Genomic DNA, 14,204 nt, shown 5'->3' on the forward strand with positions numbered 1-14,204 from the left:
AGATTTTGAATTTTCAACACACCTTTATTACAATTTTCGGGACAAACACAATCAGTTCCTACCTAAAAGGAAAGTACTATACACATTCAATTCATAACAAAAAACAAGTAAAAAAGCAATATTTTCACACTATCATTCTAAAGCATGTACAAAATGTAAACTCTAGTTAATAACTTCACACAGAGCTCCCTTATAGCACCAAATCAACTCAAATGACATAAGATCCCCCATAGACTTATAATATTGAAAGTCAATTAAGACTCTAGATTTCACAAGGTTAAAAAACATAATAGGTAAATTGATGCTTGAATTTCGTTCAATTTTTATCTTCCGAGTGTCATAAATAGCCTTTTTGCCTGCCCTAATAGAAAGTTCAGTAGTTGGCAACAAAATCGACGACTCGAGTAAATTTAAAACCACAAATAAACATTTCCAAAGTGAAAATCTCGTCAAAATGATCAAATAAACTCTCTAAAACCTGAAATAACGGTAAAAGTCTGTTACAATGCAGAAAGGCATGAAAAACATTTTCTCTCTGAAAGCAAAATGGACATTCGTCACTAGTACCAGGGTTTAAAACTGAAACAAGTGCATTCACCGCAATAGCGCCATGCAGGATTCTCCACTGTAAGTCCCCAACCTTTTTGGGCAAAGGTGATTTGTACAATGCTCTCCATTCTGGTTTAATACTTTCTCCCAGATGGAGGACAGAGCGCCAAGGCGTGTCGACTCTTTTGTTGAAAGACTGTTTGTTCAGAATTTTGACACAGTTTTTGTACAGGAGTTTTCCAGACACTGGGTTCGAACCCATTAACATCAATGTGTTGGTTTGCAAAAAACACTTTCACATTCTCCAAAGTCAGCCAATAGGTACAGATCAGGAAAGGGGTCACCGCAATTTGGGGCAACCGAGCCTTCAGTGCATTCCCCCAGTAGCATGAGTTCCTCTGACGTAAGTGCTGACTTCCACCCCTCAAGTAGCTTGGCCGTGACGCGCTTTGACTTTACCCCCAAATGTCCAGCAACTATATCGATATCCTCGAAAGCCGGTCCAGCCAGATCAAGCAAATGTCCAAGTGTCAACAACCTGGTTCTGATAAGAATATCAGAAATTGCAGGAAAGGACTTTTCGCTGGATAAGTCCAAACGTGACCCAAGAATCAGAGGTTCCTGCAGTAACCAGTACAAAGAGCTTGTGGTGCTTAGCTTCTGTACCTTAAACAAAGACCAAACTTTAAAAAGGTTCTGGTAAAAGGTGGGCATTTTAGACAGATCCATTTTTTGTGGGTTCAACAAAAATAAAGATCTGTCAAAGTCCAGATTTCTGAAATTCCTCAGAATGACGCAAGCAGCGAATTTCCAGCTTGAGTCTATTGGTCCAGTCAAGAGTCTTTGAGCTGAATTGAACCCTGAAAGCTGCTATTCTGCTCTGTATATGAATTAGGCCATGTCCCCTTCCTCTTTAGGTAAATACAGAACAGCTTTCAGTACCCAATGCATTTTGTCCCAAAAGAAATCAACTAAAATTGACTGTAACTTTGGCAATATATCTCGTGGAGGATCCACGCAAATTAATCGGTGCCAAAGAGTAGAAGCAATTAAGTTGTTAATAATCAAGATTCGTCCCTTATAGGACATTTTAGGGAGTAAAAAAGCCACTTGTTGAGGCGACCCTTAAACTTCTCGACAATTCCTTCGAAATTCTTTTGCATGAATATTCTGTCCCCTAGATACACTCCCAAGTATTTAAAGCCATCCTTGATCCAAGATAAACCTTCTGGGAGCCTTGGCTCCATATTGGCCCAATTACCCACCAATATTGCTTCACTCTTTGACCAATTAACTTTTGTGGCAGAAATCTTTTTAAAATCATTCAGAATTCCCAACAAAACATTTATATCTCTTTGTCCATTAATTAAAACAACAACATCATCAGCATATGCCGATAGCTTAAAAACATGAGTACACCTTGGGACATGTAAACCATGCAAATTTGCTCTAATTTTGTTTAAGAGGGGCTCTATAGCTAATGTATATAGCATACCAGACAAGGCACAGCCTTGCCTGATTCCTCTAAAAACTCTAAAAGGGGCACACAAGTTTCCATTAAGTTTCAAGACGCTTTCAACATCATTGTACAACACTTTTATCAAGGAGATAAAAACATTACTAAAACCAAAAGCTGTTAAAACATTCCATAAATACGTGTGTTCCACTCTGTCGAAAGCTTTTTCTTGGTCAATGGACAGTAAACCAAAGTCTAATTTTAGATTTTTGCCAATATCCAAAATATCCCTAATAAAGGAGATATTGTCAGAGATTCGTCTCCCAGGAACACAATAAGACTGGTCGGGATGAATAATTCGGCCAAGAACTTCACTTAGTCTATTTGCTAGAACTTTAGAGAGTAATTTGTAGTCAGAGCACAACAAGCTCACAGGTCTCCAGTTTTTGATCTCATTTAGATCACCTTTCTTTGGTAGAAGAGTGAGGACTGCCCTTCTACAACTTCGAGGTAGCTGCCCATTAACTAGACTTTCATTTAAAACCTGCAGTAAATCCGGGCTAACCTCTGTCCAAAACGTTTTGTAAAATTCGACTGGTAGCCCGTCGATTCCCGGTGCTTTACCACCCTCCATGTTTTTAAGTGCCTTTTCTAGTTCTACTAGTGTTATAGCTTTACAAAGTTCGGCGTTGATTTCATCAGGAACTTGAGGTAAGTTAGCAAAAAAACTCACATCTGTTTCAACATGAGTTAATTCACTCTCATACAATTTTCTGTAGAAGCAAACTGCCCTGTTTCTGATCTCAGAGGGGTCTGACAACAGAACTCCAGACTCGGAGCGTAGAGAGTGAATAAGCTTTTTTTGCCCATTCTTTTTTTCTAAATTAAAGAAGAACTTAGAAGGTGCATCCATCAGCTCTATGTTCTGAAATCTTGACCTGACCAGTGCTCCTTGTGTGGTTACATCCAAAAGGTCATTTAAAAGCTCTTTTTTGTCTAAAACTCTTAATAATGGCCAAATCACCGGTGATATTGGCAAGTTCTTGCAAATTATTTAGTTCCTTTTCTAACATTTCAATCTCAATGTTTCTGTCTCTTGTGACATTGAAGGTATAAAGTTGACTCAACTGTCTAACTTGTATCTTAGCAAAATCCCACCACTGCTGGATAGATTGAAAGGATGATTTCTGGGATCTAAAGTCAACCCAAAATTCCTTAAGAAGACCTTGAAAAAAATGGTCACACAACAGGTTATTATTCAAGTGCCAATAAGCACTTTTTGGTTTAACAGAACTCACTGTCACAGCACACTTAACTAGACTGTGATCAGAAAAACCAACTGGGATGATAGAGCAACCCCTGAACATATTAAGTTGGTGTTTATGGCCATAAAATCTGTCCAACCTCGCTAGGGATATTAAATTATCTCGAACATGAACCCAAGTATACTGCCTCTGAGTGAGATTAAAATTCCTCCATACATCAAAAATCTCATTAGACTTCATCATTTCGATAAGCCTCTTTTGTGATGGCATATGCGGCTCTACATGATTTCTGTCACAGAAACATTCTGTGCAATTAAAATCCCCCTAAAATCAGAACATCCTCTGTGTTACAGTTTGCTAAAACCTGACTCAAAGTATCTAAAAAACACATTCTTTCAACTGTCCTGGTAGGAACATATACAGAAATAAATACAAAAAACAATTCTCAAACTGAGCTCTGACTTTTAAAAGTCTGCCTTTTATGATCTCTTCCACATGATATGAAAGAGGAATAAAACCTTTGGAAAACAAAATAGCAACGCCTCCACTGGTGGAGCTCAAATGACTAAGAAGAGATAATCCATCAAACTCTCTTGCCCAATCACTTGCGTTTATCTCATCACTATGAGTCTCTTGAGCAAATAAAACATCAACCTTTTTCTGTTTAAAGGTTTCAAAAAGATAAAAACGTTTTTTCCCTCTCTTGCTCCATTAACATTCAGAGAAGCAATGCATATTTCTCCCATAAATGAAGAAAGCAAAAAACAATTAGACTCAAATAAAAAGCCAACATGAATGTACTTTTCATTTTTCCTTACTAGTATTGGACCCTAGTTGAACATTAAGTTTAGCAAGTATTTTCTTCAGACGAAATACTTCTACATTGCTAAAGCACCCTTCACTCCTATAAACTTTTGCTTTGTCAATGAACTGTATAACATCAGGAAAGTACTCTTCAATACGGACATTCCTTGCATTCTTTGTTATCTTTAAAAAGGATTTGATATCCTCCGCACTGTAATCCCTATTAGAAAAACCACTTAGTGGCAAACTGCACGTAACACTAAAATCCGAGAGATCACTTTCACTTTCAGTGTCCGTTTGACTCAGATCACAACTGAAACCTCTTTTCGCTTGCCGTTTTGTAGGACGTTGCCCTAAACTTCGCTTCTGTGGCGTCTTAAAAACACATTCATCCAGCTCAGTCATTATCGCAGCTTCATCATCATTAACAGAAAGAATGTCCGCGGCATCAGCAACAGCGTCTCCATTCTCCACTTTATTCTCTTCGCCCACAGTAACCATCATAGCTTCATCTTCCTCAGAGCGAACTATCTGCTCTACATCCACTGCCTCAGCAACAATCACAGCAGCTGCTGTCTGCACTGAACTTGGTCCAGCTACCTCATTATCAGTGACAGTCGCAACAACGCTCTGATTTTCGGTAACATTCACAGCATCTCCGTCATTTACCACCTGTACAGGTCCCTCATTTGGCCTATCTTGTCTACCGTTACTTGGGCACGCACGGATCAAGTGCCCCATCTCGCCACAGTTGAAACACTTCATGTTGTTCGTAGTGGCAAAGATAACGTAGTTAAAATCCTCAAATCTAAAATTAAGCGACAAATCTAGTTCGTCAAGGTTGTCCTGCAGGATCATATAAACGTATCGCCTAAAAGACACAACGTGTTTTAACAGAGGGATTTGGTACCAATCGGAATCATCTTAATCGGAGAAACTATTTTACCATAGCGGGCAAGCATTTTGATCAAGACTTCGTTTGGGATGAATGGTGGCACGTTAGATAACGTCACCTTTTTGAAGGTGTAGACAACGGCAGCACTGGTGTAAAAATACCGTTAATCACAACACCGTTTTGCACTAACTCATTTGCTAGATCAACAGTCTTCACAAATACAACAACAGCGCTGTTCATACGGGACGCCGATACAATGTTCTCACAACCAACTACTTCTCCCACCGCTAAACTGCATCCCTCCACACCAGCAGCAGAATCTATTTTGACACCATGACGCCTTGTCAGGAGTTAAAACTCCCGCTGCCTGGGGCAGCCATGCTCCCGACAAGCGGGGCTGACACCCAGGCTAAGACACAACACTTACTTTCCTTTTTACAAAGATAAATCTCCACAAAAAAGAAAAGAAAACCACAAACTGTAACTAAAGAATGACAACTAAATAAAGAAAAGAGAAGAGATAGAGAAAAAACACTCGTACCTCACACAGCAACTACACGCTCACTCCAAACACACGCTCCCCACAGTCACACCGCACATGCGCACGAGAGAGAGAGAGAGAGAGAGAGAGAGAGAGAGATGATAGATAGATTCTATCCCCTGACACTACCACTAAACCTAAATCTCACAAAAACAATTCTGCATTTTTACAATAAAAAAAAATAATAATAATGTTTTAAGCGATTTGAATTATGAGTATTAAACCAGATTTATACAGAATGTATAAACAAACACACACACACACACACACACACACACACACACACACACACACACACAGAATGTATTTTTGGTGTTTGATTTCTCCTTCACCATTTCTTATTCCATCTGCCACCTTTGCTAAGATGAATGCACTGTAAATTAGCATGACTGCCTCGGAATGTCCAACACTTTTCATATTAGGAATATTGCATTAGTCTGTTACATCACTAATCTTCATAATCATATAATGCCAGAATTCTAAGGGTTTTCTTTGGTATGGCTCTATTAATTATACAATCAGTAAGGAATATTTTCAGAGGTTGCATTTTGTGGCTTGGCATGCATGAACACATTCTATCATGCCTGTTAAATATAAGAAATTATGCTTTTTTGTCTCTGCGAGAGAGAGGGAATGAGTACAGTATGTGTGTTGTTGAGTGTGTGTGGATTTACTTAATTATAATTTGGGGACAAACTGTTCCCAGAAGTGAGTTAAATCTGTTGAAACCTCATTTTAAGGATTTATTGGGGATGTCTTAAATTTAGATGTCTTAAAGTTCAATAAATAAAATAGGTTTTATTTTATTTTTTAAATGTTGTTGTAAAAGGCAGGATTTGGGATTATGTGGAAGTCGGATCCCACCTCAGAATAAAATATGTAACTGACTTTTATTCTCACACAGTTTGTCATAATTGTGAGTTTGTATTTCTTGCAATTGCGTAATGTAAACTCACAATTGCAACTTTTTTGCAACTGAGACTATATCTTACAGTTTTGATTATATTGACTTTATTTCATGCAACTGCAACTTTATATAGCAGAATTGCACATTTATATAGAAGAATTGCACATTTATATAGCAGAATTGCACATTTATATAGAAGAATTGCATATTTATATAGAAGAATTGCACATTTATATAGAAGAATTGCATATTTATATAGAAGAATTGCACATTTATATAGAAGAATTGCATATTTATATAGAAGAATTGCACATTTATATAGAAGAATTGCATATTTATATAGAAGAATTGCATATTTATATAGAAGAATTGCATATTTATATAGAAGAATTGCACATTTATATAGAAGAATTGCACATTTATATAGAAGAATTGCACATTTATATAGAAGAATTGCACATTTATATAGAAGAATTGCACATTTATATAGAAGAATTGCACATTTATATAGAAGAATTGCACATTTATATAGAAGAATTGCACATTTATATAGAAGAATTGCATATTTATATAGAAGAATTGCATATTTATATAGAAGAATTGCACATTTATATAGAATTGCGACTTTATATCTTGCAATAATGATTTTATCTCACAATTTCAACATAATTTCTTTATTTATCGACTTTATATCACACAATTTTGACTTTATATCTGACAGTTGTGACTTTATATCTCACAATTCTGACTATATCTCACAACAGCAACTTTATATTTCACAATTGTGACTTATTATCTCACAAGTAAAACTTAATATTTTAGAATTATGACTTTCTTTTTCGCAATAGCTACTTTATATACTCAACGAGCACTTTATTAGAAACACCTGTACACCAATTATTGATGTGATTACCTCATCAGCCAATCATGTGGCAGCATTGCAATGGATAAAATCATGCAGATACAGGTCAGGAGCTTCAGTAAGTGTTCACACCAACCACCAGAATGGGGAACATTTTTTATCTCAGTGATTTCAACCAAGGTATGATTGTCGGCAGAATAGGCGGCAGCACCTTATTGATGACACAGGTCAACAGAGAATGGCTAGACTGGTTCAATCTGTCAGAAAGGCTATGGTAACTCTGTTAACCACTCTGTACAACTGTAGTGAGCAGAATATTATCTAAGAATCCACAACACGTCAAACCTTGTGGCGAATGAGCTACAATAGCAGAAGACCATGTCGGGTTCCACTTCTGTCTGCCAAGAACAGAAGGCTGAGGCTGCAGTGGGTAATATAAATTAGATCATAAATACAATTATATATATAAACATAATAATAATAATTGAAAATAAACTATTACCTTATCGATAGTTTAACACAAATCTCATAATTATTGGTTTCATAAAATAGCTACGACAGTTATTGTCAGGGATATTATTTTATGTTCCACTATATTTTGTGTCTTGACATGAATGGTATATGGTCTGCACTTATTTAGCGCTTTTCTTAACCTTAGTGGTTACCAAAGCACTTTACACTGTGTCTCAATCACCCTTTCACACTCACACTCATACACCAATGGTGGCAGAGCTGCCATGCAAGGCGCTAGCCTGCCATTGGGAGCAACTTGTGGTTCAGTGTCTTGCCCAAGGACACTTCGGCATGTGGAGTCATGTGGCCGGGAATCAAACCCACAACCCTGCGATTAGCAGCCGACCCGCTCTACCACCAGAGCCACAGCCGCCCACAATGAACTTTATTATCACCTGCTGGTGGAATCTCCAAACTGCAATTGCAGGAGCTGAGTTTAAACTGAGATAAGTGGTTTTGAAACATCTTAGCGCAAAGGCCTATTTCTCAGCTTTGTGCCACTTTATTACAACACAATACACCCACAGATTGTGCGCGTACACCAACAGATTGTGCAAACATTCCCACCCATGCCCACTTGGGTTTTATGCTGGCACGAATATTGCACTTCGAATTAGCGCTGTCATGAAAATTGGCTAAGAAGGTACACACGGTTGTAGCACGTAGTGCTCTGCTTTGCACACGCATGAAAATAGAGCCTTATATCTTTATAGCTCAACATTACTGTATATTTCACAATATTCACTTTATATCTCAGAACTGCAGCTTTATATCAACAATTGTGACATAAAAAGTCAGAATTCAATACAAAGTTGCAATTGTCAAGATTGCGAGAAATAATGTCACAATAATGTTACCTTATATATGTGTGTGTGTGTGTGTGTATGTGTGTGTGTGTGTGTGGGGCAGGATCAAGGCACCATAGGATTGGGTTAATTATAATTGCCTGTATGTAAAATCAAAAGAAGTCTATTGCATGTCCTCATTTAAATAGCTATGTAATCTGATATGAGTGTTTTTAGAGGTGAGTCAAATATTGTCCTCTATTTAGAGTCATTCTGATTCAACTCTTCCATTCTTCTTGTATTCTTGTAATTATATAATTTGCTCCCCCCTCCTCCCTACCCCAAAAGCTGAACCAGACAGCTTTATATATATAAGCTAATATATGCTGTTTCACTAGCTTTGCTTTTGAAGCTGCATAAATTCTACAAAACACATAAAAAATCTCAGAAGACCTTGATTTCATGAAACAGACACAGTAGGGCTCTAGTAGTAATGCAGTTGGGCATCCCACATGGATGAGCTTGCCAAGTGTAACTACTAACTACTGCTTGATCACACCGCTGGCCTCTAAAACACTGCCTGTTTGCAGGAGCTTTCATTTGTTCAACACTAATAGTTTGTATTTTAGAGCACACTGATACCAAGCTTTAGTTTTGCAAAGCCAGACTTTTAACTATCAGCATGAAGTCTGGTCAACTTTTCTGATGAAGAACCGACCACTTTGACAGCAAATAACATATGATAACAATGACATCAACAAGTTGGGTTCTGTTTTAGACAGCCTTGTAAGATAACATCACTATTGTATTCAATTACATAACAGTTACAACATAATCATTATGAAAGTAAATCACAATAAATTACAATACAAGTTAATTAACATTCATTTCTATTTGAATTCCATTGTCATTTCGAATAGCAGCGAGGAGGATCATTTTTTGTTATGTGTTTTGTGTGCTAAGGTGAAAGTGGAAAGTTATGATCTGTCAGAGCACTTGTTCTGCAACATTATGTGAGCAAAAATACATTTTTTCAGTCACAAAATTTCTTCTGAATTATTTTCGTAATATATATATATATATATATTTTCCTGTCTCTTCCCCTCTACAAATGTTATTTGCAAAGTAAATTTTTTATGCAAATGGTGTCTTGAAAGGAAAAGTGAAATCAAGTCAGGTTACTACCAAGGTCATTGCTGACTAGTTACATACAGTAACACCCAGGTGGTTTAACACCTGGCAAACATCAGGTAAGATGAGAACTGGCCCAGTGAAGCAGGATTGGAGAACTTAATTTACTTTCATCCCCTTTGCACTGCTTTCTCCTTTAACGCCTCTGTTCTTTTGTCTCTCCAGAAACAGGAAGATGATGATGATGAAGAAGATATAGACATGGGAATAACTGAAGAGAAAGAGGAGGAACCCAAAGAAAAGGAAAAGCTTGGAAAACTACAGTTCTCCTTGGATTATGACTTCTCTGACAACAAGGTAAACTCACCTTACACTTGCGTTAAAACAAATCAGCATTGAGTGAGGAAATTCTGTTAAAATGTAGCTTTCTGTTTCTGTTGTTCAGTTTGTTTTCTCCCAATATTTTAACCATTCTGTTCTGTTCTTTTTTTACATTCTGGAAGTCTCTTGGGTCTCAGAGACCCCAATGCTGTACTGTATGTGTTTTAATCATAAAAGTATTGTAAAAAATACTATAAAAATTAACCTATTTGTTTAATATGATTTTCTGACCTAATTAAATAACAGTAGGCTGATGTTATTGAAGTGATGACACTTTTTAGATAATTAATATTCTCTTTGTTAAGGGTTTGTAAAGGGATTCATTAATTACTAATAATACATTTACAAATCCATTATAAAAAATTGCTATATGGTTATAGCAACATGTATAATAATTTGACTTCCATACAATACCTGCCAAATAGTGAGCCATTTTACCTCATGTTATAAATGTGAAACTACACTTATTGAACATTAGTAACCTATCAAAATGCACCTTGATGTAAAGTGGACACATATGAAGTATTTATAAAGGAGCCCTGAACATTAGCAGCCTATTTACATGAAGTTCAGATTGGTTTAGTGGTCATGATATATAAATGCTGTGAATAAGCATTAATACCTGAAAGGTAGTTTTTTTTAGATAGTTAGTTTTAGGTAACTAGGACTATTTAAATCGGGAGTAGCACCATTATTTTGACATCAACGTGACAAGGAAGTGACAACAAAAGTGAGTCAAGGCATTACAGTAATGAATATAAACACAAGGGTCGATTGTAGCAAAATGACAGACTGTAACACCTCCTTTTAATCTCACTATAACAGTCTCTTTTTGCTGCATTGTGATGTAAATTATGAATCAGGGCATTTTATGTTTAATGAATAAGTGTATTTATTAAGCATTTATAATGTGTAAGTTAAAATGTACACTGTTTGGCAAGTATTGCATGAAAGTTGTCCTTTTTATTTATATTGCTATAACTGCATATCAATGATTTATAAATGACTTATTAATCATCATCGAACCCCTTTGAACAAAGGGAACATTCATGTAAAGTGTTACCATTTAAGCTTTATCTCTCTGTTTTACCAATTTTATTAATTTTATATATATATATTTTTTTTTATTATTGTGACGTTATCTGCAATAGTAACATATCTTCTGTTTGGGGTTAATTTGAGACATTTTAGAAAATGCAATAAAATAAATAAAAAATGGGATGATTGAACTATTGTATAACAGTGTGTACACCAGTCAGAAGCCTTACCAAGTAAAAACTCATTCAATTTATTGAATAAATAAAAGTCTATGAAGAATTTCAATGTAAAGTGTATTTTTCGTAGGCCTTTAACCTTAAAAGATTGACATGCATATATTTTATTATATAGCTGACAGTGGGCATCCTGCAAGCTGCAGATCTTCTCTCCATGGACAGTGGTGGCACCTCTGACCCGTACGTCAAAGTTTTCATTCTCCCAGATAAGAAGAAGAAGTACGACACCAAGGTGCATAAGAAAACTCTCAACCCTGTCTTCAATGAGACTTTCCACTTTAAGGTACACTACCTTTTTCATACATGTCAAAATTTGTATCATCCACCAGGCGAAAATTGTAATTACAAAAGCAATAGCACACCACTCCTCAACTAGCCACAAGATTTGACCATTTACTATTAACTTATGTTTAACACTTAGTGTTAGGAGTTTGTGTAAATTCCAAAACGTTCTGATGCATCCTATCCCAAATACCACCAGTAATTAGTAACTTGTATCACCTGTAATCACCTGATGTTGATTTGTAGATTCCATTCACTGAAATGGGAGGAAAGTCCCTGGTCATGTCTGTGTATGACTTCGACCGTTTCTCGAAGCACGATGTGATAGGTGAGGTGAAGATTCCCATGAACACCCTGGATCTGGCACAGCCCATTGAGCAGTGGAGAGACCTGGACAGTGCAGAGAAAGAAGAGGTAAACCTCTTCACTTAACACGTCACTTCAAACATGTTAACTAGAGTGAGCAGCTGTCGAGCACTAATAATAATGAGAGTTAATGAACCGGCACTGCTAAGCATGCTTTTATGCCCATAATGTTATATAATTATTTTCTTTTTGTATCTTAACCAAGGGTGTAGATTCCCAATAATGAAAACAAGCAAGTACAATCCCCAATATTTACACCATGATCAATGTAACCCCTCACCCCCCACAATGTTCAAGCCAAATCTATTCCACTGATCTTAACATATGTTCATGATAGACTCTGTAGGATTCCAGTAGTAAAGTGAAACAATATTGATGTAATAATCATATGTTTTAATGCTTGCCAGGAAAAGCCCCAAATTAAGCCATCACATTATTGTGCCCGATGTGAACATCATTGAATAGGCATTAAAAGTGGCTTTTAAAGCCAGTAGGTTTGTTTTATTTCCAAATCATTAAACTTGACATAATAGAAGATATAGGACACATAATTGCGAAATACATTCTTTCATTCCGTATTTTTTTCTTACCCCAAAATCACTGTGTGAATAAGATACTTTGTTAAAGGAAACGTTCACCCACAAATGACAATTCTGTCATCATCTACTCGCCCCCATGTTGTTCCAAACCCATATGACTATTGTCTATACAAAAACACAAAAGGAGATAATTTATTGATCATTTAAAGTAGTCCTGTTGGCTAAATTGAGTATAACAGCAGTATATGGGGCTCACTTTTACACTTAATAAAGCACCCAAAAGTGTCATTTAAGTAGTCTACATGTCATATTCTACATTTTCTAAAGACATAAGATCCCTTTGTATGATGAACAGAGCATAATACGCTGTTTTTCAGCTTTTTTAATTGAACAAAGGTTCCTTCAAGGTATGGCAGTTCACTTGGCGGCCTTCTTTGGAATGCTTCTGGGCAAATATTTTCTCTGGATACAAGCATGGAAGTACCACTACAAGTCCTATCTACCTGAATGGGGAAACATCAAAATCTCAAAAATGGTTGGTCGATTACGATCAAAGAACATATTTCAAATCAGCTGTTAAATCTGACAACAATAATTTCATAAATGTGCTTCTTTAGTTGAGATCCTGCAAACAAACCCCACTATTTTTCAAACTTGTTCAGCTAAGTGCATATGCGTTCCCGAAATGATTCACAGTGAATATCTGTACCTCTGCTTGTGGTGATTGGCTCTTTTACCTATGTGGTGGGACTTTCTTTCTACATCCTCCATACTAAGGGTTCCAATTTCTCCCATTTATTTTAATACAAGTGCTATTGGTCATTGTCTGGCTGAACCCAATATGGTGGAGACTTTGGTAACATCAAACCTTATTGGTTCTTCTTCGTCGCATGACCAAACATCATGACGTCAAGTCTGGTAGAACAACACCAAACATTTCTCGACACAACTGCACTCTGTTCCATTCTATTGTCTTGCTTTTTCTGAATACAGGATTAAATGAACATCCTTAATCATTCCGTACTGCTTGCTCTCAAGTATGGTTTGGTGGCTCAGGGGAAACTATATTTTATTGCATAATGGTTTATAACTAACTGTACTAAATTGACATGTTAAATTGACAGCACTAATAAAAACATGTGTTAAGCATCTACTTTATTTTCTCCCAACACACACAGCCTGAAAAGCTTGGCGACATCTGCATCTCCCTGCGCTATGTACCTACAGCTGGAAAACTCACCATATGTATCCTTGAGGCTAAGAATCTGAAAAAGATGGATGTTGGAGGACTTTCAGGTACACACACACACACATACACACACGCACGCACGCACTCTCTCTCACACACACACACACACACACACACACACACACACACACACACACACACACACACACACACACACACATAGTGTTTCCATGTTTTATGGGGACTTTCCATAGACATAATGGTTTTTATACTGTACAAACTTTACATTCTATCCCCTAAACCTAACCCTACCCCTAAACCTAACCCTCACAGAAAACTTTCTGCATTTTTACATTTTCAAAAAACATAATTTAGTATGATTTATAAGCTGTTTTCCTCATGGGGACCGACAAAATGTCCCCACAAGGTCAAAAATGTTGGGTTTTACTATCCTTATGGGGACAT

General features: G+C 36.7%; 1 protein-coding gene across 2 annotated transcripts in view; it reads left to right on the plus strand.

Moving 5' to 3' along the window:
• syt2a (synaptotagmin IIa) overlaps positions 1-14,204 on the plus strand; it is a 42,991-nt gene that overhangs the window by 23,744 nt on the left and 5,043 nt on the right. Inside the window, exons 4-7 of one of the 2 annotated variants that reach the window (XM_052105118.1) lie at positions 9,934-10,065; positions 11,479-11,646; positions 11,892-12,059; positions 13,729-13,846. In XM_052105118.1, coding sequence (XP_051961078.1) covers positions 9,934-10,065; positions 11,479-11,646; positions 11,892-12,059; positions 13,729-13,846 — 586 coding nt within the window. The remainder of the gene's footprint in view (positions 1-9,933; positions 10,066-11,478; positions 11,647-11,891; positions 12,060-13,728; positions 13,847-14,204) is intronic. The other variant, XM_052105119.1, reaches the window with a different exon arrangement.

The sequence above is a fragment of the Xyrauchen texanus genome, chromosome 35, assembly GCF_025860055.1.
Source record: "Xyrauchen texanus isolate HMW12.3.18 chromosome 35, RBS_HiC_50CHRs, whole genome shotgun sequence".
Classification (NCBI taxonomy): domain Eukaryota; kingdom Metazoa; phylum Chordata; class Actinopteri; order Cypriniformes; family Catostomidae; genus Xyrauchen; species Xyrauchen texanus.